This window comes from Panulirus ornatus, chromosome 6 (assembly GCF_036320965.1).
Source record: "Panulirus ornatus isolate Po-2019 chromosome 6, ASM3632096v1, whole genome shotgun sequence".
In the NCBI taxonomy this organism is placed as follows: domain Eukaryota; kingdom Metazoa; phylum Arthropoda; class Malacostraca; order Decapoda; family Palinuridae; genus Panulirus; species Panulirus ornatus.
The window spans coordinates 6,185,616-6,209,136 of record NC_092229.1 but is presented as its reverse complement, the minus strand read 5'-3'; the positions used below and the strand labels follow the sequence as shown (position 1 = coordinate 6,209,136).

Below are 23,521 nucleotides of genomic sequence, written 5' to 3'. Positions count from 1 at the left end.
TTTCTTTTCTTCTGTTAAATGAAAAAGAATTGCACAAAATATTGTCATGTTTAGATAGGCTTATCATGGACCATGAGTCGTGTTGTAATATCTGATGATCAACATCATTAAAAGTGTTCCGATTTGTCTTCACTGACGTGTATAGATGGTCTTCGCTTTGACGGTGACCCATGATATTCATAGTGTTCTGCCAACCCACCTGTCGAATACACGTTGGTCGACGTTATTCATCTGTCGAATTCACTTTAGTCGACGTTATTCACCTGTCGAATACACGTTGGTCGACGTTATTCACCTGTCGAATACACGTTGGTCGACGTCATTCATCTGTCGAATACCCTTTGGTCGACGTTCGACGTTATATTCACCTGTCGAATACACTTTGTTCGACGTTATTCATCTGTCGAGTACACTTTGGTCGACGTATTTATTATATCAACCTCACAATCTTACTCCTGGCCATCATAGCTTGATCCAAGACGGAGTCATCATGCCATATGACAAGGAGTTGTCTTTCATCATATGACTGAGATTGTATTCGTATAACTTCTTGCGAGATCTGCTCTGAGTCTGCGTTTGTTTAGACAGAATGAAATGGAGATCTCTGAGCCTCTCCTCCTGAGGTTTAATTCTGAGTCAGGGTGTACTCTTTTTGAGTACTCTTTTTTTTTCCAGAACTAGTTTTCCCTCGTCAGTCATAAATGAGAGATGTAGGCACTCATGTATGTATAACCCTTGTGTGTTTTTTTTCTCCTTTGGGGTGGCAGCTGGGGAGAATGTTCAGGTAGAGTTTTAGGGAGGGTGTTGCTACTTCTTCATATAGTTCCTCTTGTTTATTCTCCCCAGGGTGATGACTGGGGAGTAGGTAAAGATAGAACGTAAGGATAGGTGTTGCTCTTCCTGTGTATGTAATCCCAGTGTCTTTTCTCCCCAGAGTGCTGGTCGGGGGAGTAGATATATAAGGAAGGATGTTGCCACCTCCCCGTGTGTGTAATCTCCTGTGTCTCGTTCTCCCCAGGGTGGTGGTTGGGGAGCAGGTTGGTGCCCGGGGGAAGGTGGTGGGGCACGTGAATGTGTCTCACACACGCGTTGAGGACGGTGGCCGCTTCCAGTGTGTGGCAAGCAACCGCGCTGGATCTACGGCTCACGCCGCCAACCTAAACATCTACGGTAATGACGAAGGAGATAAGGCAGAGATAACGAGGCCAGCGATGCCTCCCGGGGGGAGAGATAAGGGGCGAGTGTGCGGTTTTTGAGTGTGATGGCAAAGGCAGTGTGAGTGTGGGTAGAGGGATTGTGAGTGTGAGCAGGGTATTGTGAGTATGTGGGCATGGGCAGTGTGTGTGTGTGTGTGTGTGTGTGTGTGTGTGTGTGTGTGTGGGCAGTGTGAGAGGAGGAGCTGTGAATGGATGTAGAGGCAGCGTGATAGTGGGGCGCGGGCATCAATGGTGTGGGCAGATTCAGCGTTAAGTGTGGACGGTGACGACGCGTGTGTGTGTGTGTATGTGTGTGTGTGTGTGTGTATGTGTGTGTGTGTGTGTGTGTGGATGTGTGTGTGTGTGTGTGTGGATGTGTGTGTGTGTGTGTGTGTGTGTGTGTGTGTGTGTGTGTGTGTGTGTAGGGTAGGGACAGATCGAGTGTGGGTGGTAGCAACGTGAGTATGGCGACCTCGGCAGAGATACGATCAAAGCAATATCTGCAGCAGGGGCAGACTCTTCATCGAGAGCGAGTGGTGGAGAGTGTTGGAGATATCTGGTGGAGAGTGTTGGAGATATCTGGTGGAGAGTGTTGGAGAGATCCCTCCCTCCCTCCCTTTCGATCTCGTAACCTTGTGTTCTCGCAGGGTTCCCGGTAACGCGTCCGCTGGCGACGGTGACGGCCGTGTCCGGAGAGAAGCTGGATCTTCGCTGCCCCGTTGCTGGCTACCCCATCCACTCCTACACCTGGATCAAGGGTGAGTACCCTGCTTCCTCCCGTGGGTCAAGGGTGAGTACCCTGCTTCCTCACGTGGGTCAAGTGTGAGTACCCTGCTTCCTCACGTGGGACAGTCAAGGGTGAGTACCCTGCTTCCTCACGTGGGTCAAGGGTGAGTACCCTGCTTCCTCACGTGGGTCAAGGGTGAGTACCCTGCTTCCTCACGTGGATCAAGGGTGAGTACCCTGCTTCCTCACGTGGGTCAAGGGTGAGTACCCTGCTTCCTCACGTGGGTCAAGGGTGAGTACCCTGCTTCCTCCCGTGGGTCAAGGGTGAGTACCCTGCTTCCTCACGTGGGTCAAGGGTGAGTACCCTGCTTCCTCACGTGGATCAAGGGTGAGTACCCTGCTTCCTCGCGTGGGTCTAGGGTGAGTACCCTGCTTCCTCACGTGGGTCAAGGGTGAGTACCCTGCTTCCTCGCGTGGGTCAAGGGTGAGTACCCTGCTTCCTCACGTGGGTCAAGGATGAGTAGTGGTATCAAAGGTAAGCATTCTACTCCCACACCTTTTACTATGATCAAGGGTGAGCACCTTACTTTGCACACTCTTTACTAGATTCAAGGGTGAGTACTCACCTGCTACACCCTTCACCAGGATCAAGGGTGAGTACTCTGTTACCATACCCTTCACCAGGATCAAGGGTGAGTACTCACCTGCTACACCCTTTACCAGGATCAAGGATCAAGGGTGAGTACTCTGTTACCATACCCTTCACCAGGATCAAGGGTGAGTACCCTGTTACCACACCCCTTACCAGGATCAAGGGTGAGTACCCTGCTACCTTACCCTTCACCAGGATCAAGAGCGAGTATCCTGTTACCACACCCTTCACCAGGATCAAGGGTGAGTACTCTGTTACCACACGCTTCACCAGGATCAAGGGCGAGTATCCTGTTACCACACCCTTCACCAGGATCAAGGGTGAGTACTCTGTTGCTGTTCCCTTCAACAAGATCAAAGGTTCGTCAGTAACGCCATTTATCGTCTCAAAACTGTCTTTCTTAATACTGCACACATCCATGTCATCTGCAAATACAGATTATGTGTCACTTGTTCTCGACCGTGTCACGTTCATGTCAAAATACTGTTTATGCTCTGACTTGAAATGTTCTTGAATCACTTCAAAATATCTGGTATCGTCTAAAAATTCCAAAAATTGTCGAAACATTTGAAGCAAAATATTCGACGTTGCTCCAAGTTTATTATTTTTTTTTTTTGGTTATTCAGAATTAGGTATTGTATGATTCTGTAGGCTGACAGCTTGAATCCAGTTTGCACAGTGATACGTGTGCACTTTGCTGTGTAGCATAGTAAAGGTTAGACTCGTTAGAACAACTCTGAAACTAGTTGTGTTGCATAGTAATGAGTGGACTGAGGAGAGCGACTGCTGTATATCTGTGCGAACATGTAAGGAACTGAGCCTCAGGGGACACCATCTGGCCTGGAAACTTGGGAGTGAAGTAAATTAAAAAAAAAAAGATGCCGTCGCAGTAATTGGATATGATAGTTGGCGAGGAGAGTAATAATGCGATCAGAAATGTTAGATGCAACAAGTGGAGTGCCTCGGGGATCAGTCTTGTGGCCTGTTGGCTTTCTGAACATTTAGGAAATTATCTTTTTTCTTTTTCGATCGTAGTCTCCAGTCATGGACTAGAGTCCTGATCGACGGCTAGACCTTAAGAGGAAAGGAGAAAAGGAGAATAATATCTTAAGCGTTAGAATACAACACTCGCTGTTTATGAAGGGGAAGGTCTGAGCTATTAGCAAAGAAATGTAATTCCCTGTAAGGAATATGAATGTTAAGGTAAGACGTCCGTAAAGATAGGAAGGCGCAAAGTAAGATTTAAGTAATCCAGACACACGGCGCCCTCACCCTGGTCAGTAAGACGTCCGGGAAGTTGTGGACACCTTCAGTTAACAACACTCCCACCACCGTCGCCTGTAGGTGGCTACCCCGAGGTATCCATCCTCGTATGACCGCTGAAGGCGTTCCCGGACGACTGTAGGTTGACCGTCACCGGGCAACTGTACAAGTCGTCTTAGACGAGACCTCAGTCATCATCCATCGATGCTCCCCTTGCTTTAGGCAACGACCTCATGATGACCCTCCAAAACTGTGGCTGTGTTACTGACCCCCTCAGCCGACTAGGGGTCCAAGACGAACCTCCAGACCTCTGCAGATATTCCCTCAATAGATGAGGAGAACTTAGATCCCTCCTGGTGGAGACGCTGCTGGAGAATGTGTGTCTGTGTGTGTGTGTGTGAGAGAGAGAGAGAGAGAGTGTGTGAGTGAGGGCCTCTGTGGAGTGTGTGAGGTTGTTTACCCAAGCGGAGCAGTATGGAGAGGGAGAGGCTGGCTGGCTGGCTGGATGGCTGGCTGGCTCTCCATCAGCGAGCTCCTGGCACTACGGTATTGACCTAATGTGTATTGACCCGTCACTGTAAAGGGGGTCAGAGGGGAGGGAAGAGGGGGGGCTGCTGCTGCTGCTGCTGGGGTAGCCTGATGGTGATTTATGACCTTGTTATACGTGTTGACCTGCGTATGTTATAACAGAAAAAAGAGAGGGAAAAAGAGTGAATTTTATATATATATATATATATATATATATATATATATATATATATATATATATATATATATATATATATATATATATATATTTCAAGTAGCCTCCTTTAGCCATATATATATATATATATATATATATATATATATATATATATATATATATATATATATATATATATGGCTAAGAGAGGCTACTTCAAAAATATATACTGATGAGCGAGTTGGTATAGACCTGGCATGTGAAATATACAAGTAAATTGATATATATCGAGACAAAAAAAAAAATATCCATAATGAAATCTCTGCTGTATCAGTGCGGTGCATCCCTCTATACATTTTGATACCAAATATCCCGGATCATATTGCCATTAATTCTGGAATTATACAAAAAATTCGTTCGTTAAAATCAAGAGAACACCATCGAGGGATTCACCAAACAACAGCACGAACTCTCAATATATTTCATCTAAATATATGTATATTGCATTACCCAATTAGTTCTTTCAGAATAACAGGATAAAGTTATAGACAATGTTAGCTTCAATATTGCTTTCGTGAAATTACGGAGCTGTTCATCGTAGGTGTTCAGGGTGTTTGGCTGGGTGGTGTTCAGGGTGTGTGGCTGGGTGTTCATTGTGCTAGGTGATGTTCATTGTGACTGGCTAGGTGGAGTTCAAGGTGTTTGGCTGGGTGTTCATTGTGCTAGGTGATGTTCATTGTGACTGGCTAGGTGGTGTTCAAGGTGTTTGGCTGGGTTTTCATTGTGCTAGGTGATGTCCATTGTGACTGGCTAGGTGATGTTCAAGGTGTTTAGCTGGGTGTTCATTGTGCTAGGTGATGTCCATTGTGACTGGCTAGGTGATGTTCAAGGTGTTTGGCTGGGTGTTCATTGTGCTAGGTGATGTCCATTGTGACTGGCTAGGTGATGTTCAAGGTGTTTGGCTGGGTGTTCATTGTGCTAGGTGATGTTCATTGTGACTGGCTAGGTGGTGTTCAAGGTGTTTGGCTGGGTTTTCATTGTGCTAGGTGATGTTCAGTGTGACTGTGCTAGGTGATGTTCAGTGTGACTGTGCTAGGTGGCGTTCAGTGTGACTGTGCTAGGTGGTGCTCGTTATCACCAGGGTTCTGTGCAGGCTGTGGACGCAACAAGCGATGGTCTAATGGCCATAAATTGACGGTATCCGATTACTTTATAACGAACTGGTTCCCCCGTATCGTATAACGGCCGACACGAGCACCGCTTTAAGCTTAGCGTCCGGAAAGCTTAGACAGACACAGAGGTCTATAGGACTCTGCTGCCCCGCTCCGTCTTTTAGGGATTTCTGTTCCACACATCTGTTGTGCAGATTTTTGAAATTCATCCTAAAAGAAAAAGATTGTGACTGAAGATGGCATGATCATTGTTGCTGTGGTTTTTGTCCCCTCAATCAGGGGGCCTTCATGCCGTAGACCTATGGTCTATGGTCCCTCTTCCCTCTCGGTAAGGGGCCCTCCTGCTGTGGCCATGGCTCCCTCGGCAAGGGACCCTCCTGCTGTGGCTATGGTCCCCTCCGCAAGGGGCCCTCCTGCTGTGGTCCTGGTTCCCTCCGCAAGGGGCCCTCCTGCTGTGGCTCTGGTCCCCTCCGCAAGGGGCCCTCCTGCTGTGGCTATGGTCCCCTCCGCCAGGGCCCTCCTGCTGTGGCCCTGTTCCCGTCCACAAGGGACCCTCCTGCTGTGGCCCTGATCCCGTCCACCAGGGACCCTCCTGCTGTGGCCCTGGTTCCCGTCCACCAGGGGCCCTCCTGCTGTGGCCATGGTCCCGTCCACAAGGGACCCTCCTGCTGTGGCCCTGATCCCGTCCACCAGGGACCCTCCTGCTGTGGCCCTGATCCCCTCCACAAGGGACCCTCCTGCTGTGGCCCTGGTCCCGTCCACAAGGGGCCCTCCTGCTGTGGCCCTGATCCCGTCCACCAGGGACCCTCCTGCTGTGGCCCTGATCCCCTCCACAAGGGACCCTCCTGCTGTGGCCCTGGTCCCGTCCACAAGGGGCCCTCCTGCTGTGGCTATGGTCCCCTCCGCCAGGGCCCTCCTGCTGTGGCCCTGATCCCGTCCACCAGGGACCCTCCTGCTGTGGCTATGATCCCGTCCACAAGGGGCCCTCCTGCTGTGGCCCTGTTCCCGTCCACCAGGGACCCTCCTGCTGTGGCTCTGGTCCCCTCCGCAAGGGGCCCTCCTGCTGTGGCCCTGTTCCCGTCCACCAGGGACCCTCCTGCTGTGGCCCTGATCCCGTCCACCAGGGGCCCTCCTGCTGTGGCCCTGATCCCGTCCACCAGGGGCCCTCCTGCTGTGGGTTATATGCTTCCTTCTCTTGCATGACCGTTCTGAAAAGTCTTCCAAGTTCCTGAGATTTTATGATTATTCCGTGATTTGATTTGGCTGTTAATTTGCATATCAGAATTGACGTAGGGAGACAGACACATAGATAGATGGAGAGAGAGAGAGAGAGAGAGAGAGAGAGAGAGAGAGAGAGAGAGAGAGAGAATACTTACAAGTACCTGTGAAGTGCAAGGAAGATCTCCAATTACGAAGGACGAGCCTGAGAGAGAGAGAGAGAGAGAGAGAGAGAGAGAGAGAGAGAGAGAGAGAGAGAGAGAGAGAGAGAGAGAGAGAGAGGTAATACACAAGATGGAGCTACTGTCTACGTGTAAGGACACAATACTTAATGATGGAAGCGATTCCCTCACCCACACTGCATGTTATCACACACACACACACACACACACACACACACACTCCGCTTCTCCGCACACATACACACTAAACATCATTTCCCACACCCTCGCTACCCACATCGACGCTAGATGCTATTTTCCCACAAAAGTCGTTGTACACATCGGCGATACATGCCATATCCCATACATGCGCAGCGACGCTACATGCCATATCCCACACATGCGCAGCGACGCTACATGCCATATCCCACACATGCGCAGCGACGCTACTTGCCATTTTCTACACACCCGCAGCTCACATTTCCCCCGGCCCTTAAGAGTTTCATTAAGTGCGGGTTTCAGGCCACATCTGCACAGCACGAGACACTTACTTACTGCTGTGTTTAATGGCACATAAACGCCTCTTGTAATTCCACATTCAGAGCCACAGTTCCCGCTTTCTTTAATTCCCCATTAATAATACATTTAATGGTCCATTTATCTTTACGTTTACTGGCATGTTTTGTAAAGTGTGTGTGTGTGTGTGTGTGTGTGTGTGTGTGTGTGTGTGTGTGCGTAAATGCTTTTACTCACATTTCGTGGTAAAAAGGAATATTTTACCCTCCGGCTCTTTCCCCTCCATACCATTCAAAGAGAAATCATCTCAAATTATCATCCATAAACACACGTCTTGCAAACACTAGCAGCGTCTAGTGTGTGTGTGTGTGTGTGTGTGTGTATCACTGACCACGACCGTTCCTAAGTGTGTCTCAATCCTTACGAAAACAACCTCGTCGTCCTCTTCTTCGGAAGGGTTGAGAGAGAGAGAGAGAGAGAGAGAGAGAGAGAGAGAGAGAGAGAGAGAGAGAGAGAGAGAGAGAGAGAGATTTTTGGCTGCGGGGTTAAAAGAGCCGATATTGGAGCCGGATATATCGACCAGTGGTATGTGGCAGTTCTCGCATGTCAACAGCGCATTGCACCCACAACTCTGTCGACTGAAACCTCAGCGTTGTAATAACCCCACCCGCTTAGCCTCGCCCTTTCGGGAGTCACTTGTTGCTTCAGAAGTACATACGTGATGGCCATGTGTGTGTGTGTGTGTGTGTGTGTCGCCTCCCCCCCGCCCCCCCACCTCCATTAGCAAATACGAAAGGCCTGCTTAAGTGCTCGACGTTCGTCAGGTATGTAAATCACAGTGAACCGCTTCTCCTAAATGCCTAATTCAAGCTATCGTTCAATTTTCATGAATAATCTATGTAGTTTGAGGGTGTGTGTTTGTGTGTGTGTGGTGTGTGAAGAAAGCAAGATTCATACACACAACAACGTTGATGTATGACCGCACTCTCGGGCACATATTTTCTAAGCAATTCTAAGCAATATATATACATGTATTTCTCTCTCTCTCTCTCTCTCTCTCTCTCTCTCTCTCTCTCTCTCTCTCTCTCTCTCTCTCTCTCTCTCGTGGAAAGAAGCAATTGAGGTTTACCCAGTGAGTCAAGGGTAAGGAGAAGTAATGTTAAGGAGCAGGACATGATTTGCGAGTGAGTGACTCGATCGTGGAGGTGGTATTGCTTTTGGTAAACATGGATACACACACGGCATACACTTTCCGATACACTTGCACGCACGCCCGTACGCACTTAAACACACACACACACACACACACACACACACACACACACAATTCTCGTACTGGGCTGCTGGGTTCGGATTCTCGTCGCTGCAATCGGTCCACAGCAAACCCACCTGTTCATCCTCTCCGAGGCTTATCGATATATGGAGACCTGTCTCAGGCTGGTGATGTGTATGTGTGTATGTGTGTGTGTGCGTGTGTATGTGTGTATGTGTGTGTGCGTGTGTGTGAGTGTGTGTGTGTGTGTGTGTGTGTGTGTGTGTCTGTAAAGCCACGTTACATATATACATATAACGTGTGCAAGACGAGGCAACGCGAGCGTAAAACTCTCTCCTCGTCCCACACACACACACACACACACACACACACACACACACACACACACACACACACAACTGCTTGTCGTCATCCCAAATGGTAATCCTGCACTCGGCACTTGTGCCACTGGCGGCACATCACACACACTTTATGGAGATCTTGACGTCGGGGAAGTTGACCGTGCGGTCCTCGAGCTAGGCGCACCGCAGAAGTGATATGAAAAAGACCTCGCGAACTGCACGAAAATCGGAGACGCCGTCCCCCGAAGTTTGCTTTGTCGCTCCTAAAGTGGAAATCAAGTTGACGCTCAGGAAGAATGAGCACATTCAAACGGTATCATAGTATTTCGCGGTTTGATTCAGATTTCCTGAGCTGTAGGTGGTTATACGTAGGAAACCGGAGGAGGTGTAAGGAGTAGGCTGGGTAGGACCAAGGTGAATTGACGTGATCTGGTGCCGTTGACTCGACAGGAGATCCTCTCAGAGCAGAAACCTTGTAGGACAAACAAGAACTTGTCCTCTGTGGCCACGGCTGTAATGACTCCTGTGTGTGTGTGTGTGTGTGTGTGTGTGTGTGTGTGTGTGTGTGATGGTTTGGCTGGGAGACAGACATGCATGAGCAACGCGCAGAGCTGGTGATAAGAGACTGTTTATGACTTATGAACTTCTTTCTCTTGGCTTGAAGGCTCGCTTTCAGGGGCAGAGAGAGAGAGAGAGAGAGAGAGAGAGAGAGAGAGAGAGAGAGAGAGAGAGAGAGAGAGAGAGAGAGAGAGAGAAAGAGAGAGAGAGGAATTTGGTGGTGGGCGACAGATGGCTTGATGTGAGTGTTGGTGGCGGGCTGTGGTCTGTGTTAACATCCCCTCAACACTTCACTGGCTGTATTACCCTTGGTCTTCATACCTCACTTATATTTGTATTCATTTCCTTTTTTACGATATTTACTTGCTTTTCGCCACTTCCCATTCGCCTCCCGCTGCAGTGGCTCGGGCATATTAACGATACTTCTTCTCTCTGTGTGTGTGATGTTCCAAACATATTTGATGCATTTACTATCGCTTTTTAAGGCATCAGATTTGCTTTATGGCCAGCACGGGTGACGATACCGTATCTATACGTTGGTTTTTCCTCCTGCTGTATGAGTCAGTAAGACGTGACCCAGCAATTGCTTATGTCAGGGTATGATTCTCTGTCATTTGGATATATTTCTAGGTTCCGTTCGTCATGTAACTCCTTGTGGGGTTCCTTTCATTCTTGCGTCAGAACTTCCTTCACCACTCCTATGTTTCCTGTATGCCCCAGAGTACACTATCTTGCAGTCCACTACCTCCTCCTCCTCCTCCTCCTCCTCTTCTAAAATGGCTTCTCTTTCCTCCCTATGTAGGTGACCCAAGCCGCGTGTGTCCATCTTCGGTTTTCCCTCCAATAGAATATGACGGAAGCGTCGTATGTCATTAGACGACGAGAGAATGAGGGTCGAGTGTGGGTGTAACGCGTGTGTGTGAAAGAGCTCCCTTGCCCTCCCTCCTCTTCCTTCCAGACGAGAGGGTCCTCAGCCTACACCCCCGCTGCTCCCCCCATCCCTTCCCTCTCCATACCACTTACGATGACCTCTCTCTCTCTCTCTCTCTCTCTCTCTCTCTCTCTCTCTCTCTCTCTCTCTCTCTCTCTCTCTCTCTCTCTCTCTCTCTTCCTTCCTTCCCTCCCTCCTCCCTGTCAGCTGCCGCCAGTGCCTCGATGGCCGCTCGGTGGTTTGCCTCCTCGTTGCCATGTCCCTGTGGCTTGAGCAAGGGAGGAAATAGGAGGAGGAGAAAGCCACGGCAAGGATAGGAGAGAGGAGGAGGAGGAGGAGAAGAGAATGGGCATAGAGAGGAAGGAAAAGACTGGCTAGTCATGAAGTCTAGGTGGGGGAAGATTGTGGACGAGATTGTGAGTGTGAGGCCATCTGGTGGGTAACGAAAGTTTAAGAAAGACTATCGGGGATCCTAGCACTGCAGACGAACACGTGGGAAAATAAGGGTAAGATAGAGGAGAAGTGGAGGAGCGTAGGAGTGAGAAAGATAAAGAAGTGGATGGGCTCGGGAGTGAGATAGATTAGGGTGGGACGGGAAGAGGAGGAGGAGGAGAAGGAAGAAGAAGACCAGCAGGGATCTCTCAAAGTTGAGGACGGCTAAAGGAGAACGCTCGAAGTCAGGAGAGCAACGGGAAGGCTTATAGAGGTTGAGGGATAACATACATATGTTATGATACGACCTCAGGACCTGCTTTATGGGGGCTCCCACAGCTCTCTCAAGGCCCCTCGCTCTGTGGAAAAGAAGTAAGGGGGAAAAAGATGTGGCTCCTTTGGAGCGAGAAGGTTCTTGACGAAACTGTATTCCAGTCCGACCACTGCCTCAGCGCGGGTGACTTTTCTCTAGCAGAGTAACTGCTTGGAGACGGAGGTTGGGAGCTGAAGAGGGTGTGTTGAAATGGTTTGGACATGGGGTGAGGATGAGTGAGGTGAGGAGTGGAGGGACCAAGAAGAGGGAAAATCGAGAAGGAAGTGGAGGATGGAGCGTAAGTTAACTTTGAGCGATCGGGGCCTGGACATGCAAGAGGGTATGGAGTTTAAAAGTGCTAGAACGATTTAGAGCGATGTGATATACAGGGGGCGAAGTGTTGGTAGTGGACTGAACCAGGGCATATGAAGCGGCCAGGGGAAACTGCGTATGAAATATAAAAGATATATCATTATCGTTCCTTACTATTTACAGACATACACGCATAGGCAGTCACGCATATACCCACAAACGCTGACACACACACACACACACACACACACACACATACACGCAAACACATCCACTCAGACAGCATTCGTTAATGTTCACATCTACACATACTTCATAGAAATGTTAATCCTTATAGTTCCTCACGAAATAGTAATACGAAAAGGATTTTGCACGAACTGCTTGAAACCCAAGATCATCACCACCCATTGTTTGCCCTCGTATTTTAAGTGGAGGTCACTGTGACGCACGGGAAGAATGCATATTTCCGGGCTCTGTCATTGCGTATGGTCTTTTTTCTACTGATTTCCTGTACTGCAGAGTGATACTGGGGCCTGAGAGACTAGAGGAGGACAGAAGTCCTGGGAATCACATCTGATCTAAGCCGTACCGAAGCCCGTGTCGATGCCGTACCGAGGCCCGTACTGAAGCCGTACCGAAGCCTTTCTTTCGACAGGCCGAAACGGATATGACTCGATTCGTTACAGCTTCACAACAAGCGGATTCCGAGGCTTCAGAATCGTTCCAAGGGACCCTCATCCTCGACTGTGCATGAAATATAAAAGAAAAGACAAACGAGGGTATTGCCGAGACACAGAAACTTTCTATGGCGATAGATGAGTGCTGGTCCCTTGTGGCCACAGTTATAAGTGACGCCAGTATGTGTGTGACGGGTGTCTGGGATTCGCACTGGAGCAGCTACAGAGATGGTGATCAGCAGCGATTGAAGTCCATGACTTGCGAACTTCTATTGAGGAGGGTCGCTTTCTTTGGGGGGGTGAAAGGGGAGCATCGTAGCGACTATTACTGGCGCGCGACACGACGTGAGTGTTGACGGCGGGGCTGTGGGGGTCGCTGCCACCTCCAGGTACTCTCTCTCTCTCTCTCTCTCTCTCTCTCTCTCTCTCTCTCTCTCTCTCTCTCTCTCTCTCTCTCTCTCTCTCTCTCATCCCCGTCCGTTCGTCCTTATCTATTCTTAGACCAGAACGTATCCCTACGTCCACGGACAGTTGAGATCGTACACCTACGTCCACGGACAGTTGGTGGCGGAAACTCATCAAACTCTCGTCAATTTTGTCCCATTTAGATTGACGTACATAATCACATTCCATCAACTTTCATTCGAGTCATTTTCCTCTACCAGAGAACATCGTTGGCTTTGTTTACAGTGATGGTGTGTCCTAGGTTTGCTTTGCTCGCCAAGATAGAGAGGCTCAGCAGCCATGTATCCTCCAGCTTCGTGCCGCTGTAGACACAGTTTCTGTCAGGGGTCGTGAGTGTGTAATACAAGAGAGTGTTGAGGTATTCGATTAATATCCCTCTCCTGTCAGACGCCTTTAGTGTTACGTTCGTCATATTTTGTTTTCCGACATAGTAGCACTTGAGCCCTCTCCAGCACCCTGTCAGTTCTCTCCCTCCTCCTCCTCCTCCTCTTCTTCCCTCTCGTCTTCGTCCTTGTCGTCTCGTCGTCTCCTTCGTCATCCTCATCGTCCCACCTCCTCCTCCTCCTCAAGGTAGAGCCTCCGCCTTCTCCTCTTTCCACCCAAGCTTCCCTCAGCCATGCCTCCGACTTCGACCTCTCCCCAATAGAATCTGAAGGAGGCGTCGTATGTCATTAGATGGCGAGAGTTGAGTGCGTCTCCAGTGAGAGAGAGAGAGAGAGAGAGAGAGAGAGAGAGAGAGAGAGAGAGAGAGAGAGAGAGAGAGAGAGACCACACTGCTCCCTCCTCAACCTCCTCACACCTTCGAGACTCGAGGGCCACTAGCAGTTCCCCCCACTCACCCCGGGTGGGTCGCATGTGGTGTGGTCGTGTGCCACATGCCACTCCTCCCTCCCCTTCCCTTTCCCTCCGTCACGAGTCGTGTGTCGGGTCGTGTGGCGGGTCACTGTGACGACGTGGCTCCGTCGGGGATGTCACGGGGGGACGGAGCACCTGCGAGGGAAAGGTAAGGGAGGTGGGAGTCGAAGAGACACGAGGATGAAGGGAACTTGTGGAGTGGGGAGACCGTGTGAGGAGGAAGTGGACGAGAATAGGCACGGTAATACATGGACAAAAACAACAGTATGTGGACAGCAACAGTGATGAACGAGGGGGAGAAGCAACAGTGTGCGGACAACGGTGGGAAACTAAGACAGCAACAGAAATATGTGGGCAGGAACAACAGTATTTGGCCAACAACAGTAATATAGGACAACAAAAGCAGCAAACGAGGAAAGCAACAGAGATATGTGAACAGGAGCAACAGCATGTGGCCAGCAACAGTAATATATTGACAGGAGCAACAGTAGGCGGACAGCAACAGCGGCATATGGGCAGCAGCGTCATGCCGTACAGCTGTATCATGTTACACCCGTAGGACGTGGACTGTGGGAATCTGTGGTCGGCAGTGGCGAGCGGGGAACGGCAGTGTGTAGGTAACAGAAGTGTTGTGGGGAGCAGCGGTTTGTGAGTACCAGCTGTGTGAGGGTAACAGCGATGTGTGTGTGTGTGTGTGTGTGTGTAGTAGAAGCAGCGCGCGGGCAGCAGCGTCCAGGCGGAAAAAAAAAGAAAGAAAAAAAGAAGGGGAATATCCCCTACAGCAGGCCAGGCCAGGCCAGGCCTCCCGGCAACTGGGATTTAGCCAGGCTTTCCGAGCTACCAATTCCTGTGAATAGGAGCGCATCCTAAATCCTGCCGGAGATAATGTTCACTACATCAGGAGCTGTGCTGTAGCTCTCTCTCTCTCTCTCTCTCTCTCTCTCTCTCTCTCTCTCTCTCTCTCTCTCTCTCTCTCTCTCTCTCTCTCTCTCTCTCTCTCTCTCCCTCCTCCTCTTTCTCTGCCTTCCTCACTGCGCCGGACGCTGGCTGGCTGATGGATGCCAACCAACACTCCCTTCTTCTTCTCTTTTTTTTTTTTTTGAAGTATTTTGAATTAGGACGGAGCGAGGTAGGCTGAGGGGCTGGTCATATTTTAACTCGCAAAGATTTTCTGTGTGTGTGTGTGTGTGTGTGTGTGTGTGTGTGTGTGTGTGTTACTCGAGGGGGAGCTATGGGTGATGTGTGTGTCCGTCCCGCTTAGCGGAATGGTTCCCACCTTGGTGATGTGGGCAGGCTGCAGTGGTACACACAGTCTTGTGACGGTGTGAGACAACGGGAAACGTACGTTAGTTGTAGCTTCTTACGTACGAAGGCACGACCTTTCTTACACACACACACACACACACACACACACACACACACACACACACATATATATATATATATACATACATATATATATATGTATATATGTATATATATATATATATATATATATATATATATATATATATATATATATATATATATATATATATATATATATATAAATATCCCTGGGGATAGGGGAGAAAGAATACTTCCCATGTATTCCTTACGTGTCGTAGAAGGGGACTAAAAGGGAAGGGATCGGGGGGCTGGAAATCCTCCCCTCTTGGTTTTTTTTAATTTTCCAAAAGAGGGAACAGAGAAGGGGGCCAGGTGAGGATATTCCCTCAAAGGCCCAGTCCTCTGTTCTTAACGCTACCTCGCTAACGCGGGAAATGGCGAATAGTATGAAAGAAAAGAAAATATATATATATATATATATATATATATATATATATATATATATATATATATATATATATATATATATATATATATATATATATATATATATACCTTAACCTGAGTCAGGTATCCAATTTGTCGACCAGTCCATTCGGGGTGGATGAGCAGCTGGACTTGACTGTGGACCGACTGCCGCAATCAGGATTCGAACCTACGCTCTCGACCCTGGGCGGCCCGCGAATGCGTCACGGTCGGGAGCGCTGATCCACCTCTAACGTCCGGAGGGACCGAACCCTTCATACGCAAATGAGATTTGATCTCTGACCTCACCAGCGGGTCTTCCGCTGTGGTCTTCCCTGGCTCGTAGTGTTCTGTACCCTCGCTGTAACGTTGCCCCACCTACCCATCTTTGTGCTGTAACCTTCATTCCTCGTTCGAGTTCGCCCAGCGGTGGGAAATGTCGTACAGACCCTTTGGAAAAGTGAGTCAGAGAGAGAGAGAGAGAGAGAGAGAGAGAGAGAGAGAGAGAGAGAGAGAGAGAGAGAGAGAGAGAGAATCAACATTTCATTTTCGACTCGACTCTGCTTGAATATCCTCTTAACTCCATATACGTAGGTGTCATTTTCATTCAGTGTTCTCTCATCAACATTATCTTCTTTATTATTTCCTTTATCTCCTCGACTGCCTCAGCATAAGGCAGTCTTTCGTGAAATGTAATCTCCGTAGGGACGTAAGCGAGTTGGCTATTTGCATACCGTTTTATTATGTGCATCTTATTCCAGTTTATACAGAATTATGCAAAATTGTTTGGCCGTTATGGCATTATAAATTACAATATACGTCGTGGGCTCTAGATGTAAATACAACAAAAAATAAAGAAAGTGTTTTACGGATGTTCAGATACACTTAGTACAGTCGGCATTTATTTACAGTGTTAGGAAATGGTGATATGTTTCACACAAGTGTTAGTATTACTTACTATGGCCTTATTCTCAACAGTCCGAATGTAAGTATCCTTACCTACCTACCTACCTACCTACCTACCTACCTACCTACCTACCTACCTACCTACCTACCTACCCACCTACCTACCTACCTACCTACCTAACTACCTATCCACCTACCTACTTACCTACCTACCTACCTACCTACCTACCTACCTACTTACCTACCTACCTACCTACCTACCTACCTACCTACCATAACCATCTCATGTTTATATGATCTTCAACGAGGTCGCATACCGGGGGGCTTCTGCGGCATCTGGTTGGTGCGAGCTGCGGACACGACCGTGTCACTGTGCCGCACGCGCCCCTGACGTCACACGAAGCCACCGGGCGTCCGTCAGGGGAGCATTACCCCTGCCAGGAACTTCCTCTCCCCCTTGGCACTCTCAGGTCATCATCATCATCTTATTGCCTCTCTCTCTCATTTCTCTCTCTCTCTCTCTCTCTCTCTCTCTCTCTCTCTCTCTCTCTCTCTCTCTCTCTCTCTCTCTCTCTCTCTCTCTCTCTCTCTCTCTCTCTCTCTCTCTCTCTCTCTCTCTCTCTTCTTCTTCTTCTTCTTCTTCTTCTTCTTCTTCTTCTTCCTCAGAGGAATGGTTCGGTGGTTCCCTACCTCCCTCAGTTTCCTCATCGTCATATGATGTTCCTCCTCCTCCTCCTCTTCCTCCTCCTCCTCCTCTTCCTCCTCCTCCTCCTCTTCCTCCTCCTCCGCCTCTTTCTCTCCTCTTCCTCATCCAACGTCCCTCATACAGGGTGCTCTTTCCTCATCATGCATCGTTCACTGTTATTCTTCCTCATTTTTCTTAATCAACCCAACTTTTGCTGTCAGCACCCTCCTACAGTGTACCCTTACCTTGTGCAATGTCTCTTTTCCTCATACATCTTCTCCTATCCCTCATAAAACATCTCCCTTAGTTACAACACATTGGTTAACTTCCCGTCATACAACGTTCCCTTCCCTCTCATAACGTCCCTTTTCTCATAAAACACCTTCCCTCATACAACACTCCTCCTTTTCCTCATGCAAAACACGCTTCCCTCTTAGAACGTCCCCAACTCCTTCCATCATACAACGCCCCCTTCCCCCATACAACGCCCCCTCCCTTATACAACGCCCCCCTTCCCTTATACAACGCCCCTATCATTCATACACCAGGCTTCCCCTTACACTCTACTCCAATCCTTCAGACTACGTCCTTTTCCCTTATACAACCGCCCGTATCCACAGGAAGCATACCCACCCTCATACATCAACCCCCGTTCGTTCAGACATCGTCCCTTTCGCTCATGGAATGCCCCCTTTCCCACATTTAGCACCCCCTTTCTTCGTGTATCCTTCTCCCCATACAAACTCTCTCTTGAAGAAAAGCCCCTTTTCCTCATATATTTTCCTGATACAGAACCACTCCTTTTTTTTTTTTCCTCCAGCATTGTCCCCTCTGCCTCATGTCCTCACACAGGGTCCTCACACTAGTGCCGGGGCGGTGGTGAGGAGGACCCTGGGTTTTCGAGATGAACAGGTCATCTCAGGCTGGAGAGTAACTTCCTCGGGAGGATAAATGGTTTACATAAGGAAAGGAGATGCAGAGGGAGGGAGGGAGGGAGGAGGATGCTACGAGAGGAAGTAGGGAGGGAGGAGGATGCTGCGAGAGGAAGTAGGGAGGCCTCGCATGTTAGACCTCCCTAACTTCCTCCTTCAGGATGCTTCTCTGTCAATACAGACCTGCCTCCACTGAAAGCTGTTTTCTGTCCAATACCCTGTTCCTTCAGTCTCAGGTCTCCTCTCCTGTATCGATAGAGTCCCCAGTTAAGCGCCCCCCTGAGCTCTAATCCCTACCTCTCCCCGACCCCAGTCCCGTTGGAGTCCAAGTTGAGCGCCCCCGGCTTAGGTCACTTCCCCTTCCCGATGCCGTGAGAGCTCCAGGCCAGAGCACTTAAGCCCCAAGGCCAGTTCCCGACAGGCCCCAGGCCCAACGCCCTATAGCCCCATTTCTCGCATTCCCTGCCCGTTCTAGTGCCGATAGAGCACCAGGCCTGCGCTCTCGAACCCCCAGTCCAACGCCATCGAGCCCTAGGACTTCCACTCCTCTACCCGTCAGAGTTCCAGCTCAGCGCCGCCCCCCTGAGGTGTTTACCGCTGGAAGGAGGCCGCAGGGAGACTCAGGAACGCCCCTCACCTCCACAATTTTATTTCTGCTCCTCTGGCCTGGGTCGAGTTAAGTGCCCCGTTGCCGTGTTTGACCACCGAATTGGGATACATTTTTCCCTCGGAATTCTTCTTAAAACCTTTTCTTGTTGCAAGATTCCGTCACGCGAGGCGGCCAAACAACAAGGAGGCTGCGAGGGAGCGGGGTAGTGGCGGCGTCATGGGTGGTGGAAATTCGAGAGAGAGAGAGAGAGAGAGAGAGAGAGAGAGAGAGAGAGAGAGAGAGAGAGAGAGAGAGAGAGAGAGAGAGAGTTGATTCCGAGGCGGTGCTTCGTGCTGAGTCTCATGGGACGACGGAGGACGGGAGTGGGGTGACCACACGAACCCTGTGGATAGACAGCGGGGGCAGAGGGACAAGGGGCGAAGTGACGGAAAGACAGAGGAGCAGAAGAACCGAGGCTTTAGTATAGATAGATATCTGCCTATCTAAATTTTCGATGACCACTGCCTCGGGTACACCTGGAAGTATCCTTCAGGGGCCCTTCTAGCCGCCCACAGCCCGGGATAAGCCCAGGCCTTTCCACACATCTTGAATATTTAGTAAGAAAAAGACTTCCTCGTCATACATTATGCCACCGTAAGTCGTGCGTCGTGGCCAGCCTGACTGATGGCCCCCCCCTTCTGTGCCACACTCATGTTTTAAGCACAACTTTTCACCGTGTACAAATCATAGTACGTACGTACCCCTCCTCCCCCAACCTCTGCTGTAGACCTCTCCGTCTGTCCACGATTCCCTCCCCTCCATGAAGCCGCAGGCATCGACCACAGCGTTAATTTTACCTAAACGGGTAAATGCTACGAGAGAGAGAGAGAGAGAGAGAGAGAGAGAGAGAGAGAGAGAGAGAGAGAGAGAGAGAGAGAGAGAGAGACCGACCCGTCTAATATTTAAGGTTTTGTGAGGTGAGAGGCCGTTGTATTTTAGATTAGGGTCGGTCATTCCCGGGCAAAACACATTAGTTGCTGCGGGAGGAGCGAGCGTTGTGTGTTAGAGAGAGAGAGAGAGAGAGAGAGAGAGAGAGAGAGAGAGAGAGAGAGAGAGAGAGAGAGAGGGGAATGGCTTGAGGGCACAGCGAGGAGCTTCACTCCCACTGTGTAATGTAGCGACGCTACCAAAACACAACGCACCCTAACTCCCCCACACATACGCCAAGTCGGAATTCACTCCATCGCTGAAAAGGAAGATACACGATTTATCTCATAATCTTCGCGGAATGTGTCTGGTTATCGCAGTGACCATCCGCTTGTTATCTTTGAGTGACAGTTTTTTCCCCCCCTCTCCTCCCTTTGATTTATCCGCTGATGCAGAAGTGTGCCACAGAGTTTGATGGAGGAAAGGGGGGAGGGGGGAGGAAAAATTATAAGGGGTAGAAAAATATGGGGCTAGGTCAGCTGGGCCTGACAACTTGGAAAGGAGAGATTAAATATCCCGCGTCATTCAGCTGGAAAATGAACCCGGCCAGCAAGCTTGATGCCAAATATCAGGTTATTCTACTTTATCCTGTATTACTTTCCATGTCATGTACACTAAACTCACCAACTAGGAAGACGTGTTTTTGCCTTTAACGTATTGAGGAAACCTCTCCTCTTATTCATTTGCTTTATTTTATCTCTCATCTTCAAGTACATCATATTTTTTCCAATCTTTTTCTCTCTTATGCTGTCATTGATTTCCTCATTCTTTGTCCTTCTCCTCACGCACCTATTCCTCTCCAGTCAGTATCTGGACTCTGTCAGGACGTCTGTCGAAATGCACACACACACACACACACACACACACACACACACACACACACACACACACACACACACAAGTGTGTGTGTATCAGTGTGATTTTCTGTGAGTTATTGATGGGATCTACAGCCATATTGTTCCTCACTCTACACACATAAGACGTCACAGATGGCGAGATGAATGTATTAGGCACAGCGAAGGTGTAAATCGCCTCAACTTCCCCACTGTGTAGTGTATATCTCTCAACTTCCCCACTGTGTGGTGTATATATCTCGATTTCCCTACTGTGTAGTGTATATCTCACCTTCCCCACTGTGTAGTGTATATCTCACCTTCCCCACTGTGTAGTGTATATCTCTCAACTTCCCCACTGTGTAGTGTATATCTCTCAACTTCCCCACTGTGTAGTGTATATCTCTCAACTTCCCTACTGTGTGGTGTATATATCTCGACTTCCCTACTGTGTACTGTATATCTCACCTTCCCCACTGTGTAGTGTACATCTCTCAACTTCCCCACTGCGTAGTGTATATATCAACTTCTTACTGTGTAGTGTATATATCTCAACTTCCCCACTGTGCAGTGTATATCTCACCTTCCCCACTGTGCAGTGTATATCTCACCTTCCCCACTGTGCAGTGTATATCTCACCTTCCCCACTGTGCAGTGTATATCTCAACTTCCCCATTGTGTAGTGTATATGTATATACACGAAGATATCCACCAATTATCGTTACGAAGTCCTCCCCATCTGTATTATCACCTCGCTGAGGCGGAGAGGGGGGGAAAGGCGCACAGAAGAGGTGGCTATGTGAAGGAACGTCCCTCAAGAGTTTTTGCTCGGCGTGTCAACAAAACTTTGAGGGACTTTCCTTCGCATCCGCCAAACTGCATTACCACGTCGCGTTTTCCTTTTATCCCCAGTATCATCTGAATTCGTTATGGTAATGCATAGGCTCGCCCTACCCTACGGTACACCACTTAACCATACTTTGCCAATTGCTTTACGGGACTATGTCTTTCATATATATATATATATATATATATATATATATATATATATATATATATATATATATATATATATATATATGTGTGTTCAAGTGATTTTTCGGAAGCTGTGTGTTACACCTATTCCTTCCTTAATAGAAATCAGAGTAATAGATAGACAGATAGACAGACAAAGAGATGGGTCTGTAGATAGATAATCATTGTCGATAGACCATCAGCAGAATTCCAGTTATTACTGGTTTAAGCTACTGTTGTTGATAAGGGCTCGTTAGACCCGTGATCCAGGGTAGTGTAGCCAACATTAATCATCGTGAAGCAGGTTCGGAACATGTCACCAGGCATGTCGAGAATGAGGTCAGCGCTGGTTACGGTGCCCAGGCCTCCAGATGCTGGCTTGCTCTGGCGAGAGAGAGAGAGAGAGAGAGAGAGAGAGAGAGAGAGAGAGAGAGAGAGAGAGAGAGCACTTTGTAGCTCTCAAACGCTTTTGACGACACTCCGACGCACTTTTCTGATAAGCGCTCTGACGCACTTTATGGCTCTCCGACGCACCTTATGGCTCTCTGACGCACTTTATGGCTCTCCGACGCACTTTATGGCTCTCCGACGCACTTTATGGCTCTCCGACGCACTTAATGGCCCTCTGACGCATTTAATGGTCCTCCGACGCACTTAATGGTCCTCCGACGCACTTTATGGCCCTCTGACGCACTTTACAGCGGTTGGGACGCACTTCACAGCACTCGACTGCACCTTACTATACCCAAGCTGATGGCAGTAGCTCCCGAATGCCACCGATATGCGGGCGTGGCTCCGTCTTTGCTGTGAGGTTGGGAGGTGTGGGTGAGGTGTCTGGAGACGTGATGTTTGAGGGAGGAACTCGGAACTCTAGGACCGTGGAGGCGATGTTACATACACACACACACACACACACATGCATACACATACACGTGCGCGCGCGCATACACAGACAGGAGTAACGATATGATACACAAATACAAAGTAAAGAGACGGGGCGACACGAGTGTAAAACTCTCTCCCCGTAACACCCACACACACACACACACACACACCCACACACACACACACACACACACACACACACACACACACACACACACACACACACACACACACACCAACGGCTGCTGAGACCTTCATGGCCAAGAAATGTATAGCGTTAAAGCCTCGGTTGTGGCTTGTGGATGATGAATGAAGGGGAGCAACACTGTGTTGTGGCCACACACAAAAACCTCCTCCACAACGGCAGGCGGAAGCCGCCTCCAGGCACCACCCTGAGGGATATTACTTATAGCCTCCGCTGCATTACACAACCCTGATGTGTGTGTGTGTGTGTGTGTATATATATATATTTTTTTCATACTATTCGCCATTCCCCGCGTTAGTGAGGTAGCGTTCAGAACAGAGAACTGAGCCTTTGAGGGAATATCCTCACTTGGCCCCCTTCTCTGTTCCTTCTTTTGGAAAATCAAAAACGAGAGGGGAGGATTTCCAGCCCCCCCCGCTCCCTCCCCTTTTAGTCGCCTTCTACGACACGCAGGGAATACGTGGGAAGTATTCTTTCTCCCCTATCCCCAGGGATAAAATATATATATCTAAGCCCGTTTCTCTCGAAGGAATCGAGCGATTCTTTTCTTCTTTGACGATCTTAATGGAACGATAGTGTCTTCCAGGACCGTGTCTTCCTCAGCACCTCCACTGCACTACCCCACCTGACGGGGGAACACACTCAAAAGTATTTGCTGTATTTGGAAATAATGGGTCGGTTTGGAGGAGGAGGAGCAGGAGGAGAGGCGGTTCGTTCCTCTTTCTCTCAACCCTGGGGAACTCCGACACTCTGATAGGTCGTAACAATCGAACCTTTGTGGAGGCAGAGAACATAGCAGCCAGAACCTTTGTGGATCAATGAACATGGCCAGAGCCTTTGTGAAGGCAATGAACATGGCCAGAACCTTTGTGAAGGCAGGGAGCATGGCCAGAACCTTTGTGGAGGCAATGAACATGGCCAGAACCTTTTTGAAGGCAGGAAGC

At 49.0% G+C, this 23,521-nt stretch overlaps 1 protein-coding gene across 1 annotated transcript in view; it reads left to right on the top strand.

Annotated features, from left to right (window-relative positions):
- LOC139749264 (cell adhesion molecule Dscam2-like) overlaps positions 1-23,521 on the top strand; it is a 468,747-nt gene that overhangs the window by 341,292 nt on the left and 103,934 nt on the right. Inside the window, 2 exon segments of the mRNA XM_071663001.1 lie at positions 1,019-1,170; positions 1,844-1,954. Of these exon segments, the coding sequence (XP_071519102.1) occupies positions 1,019-1,170; positions 1,844-1,954 (263 nt within the window).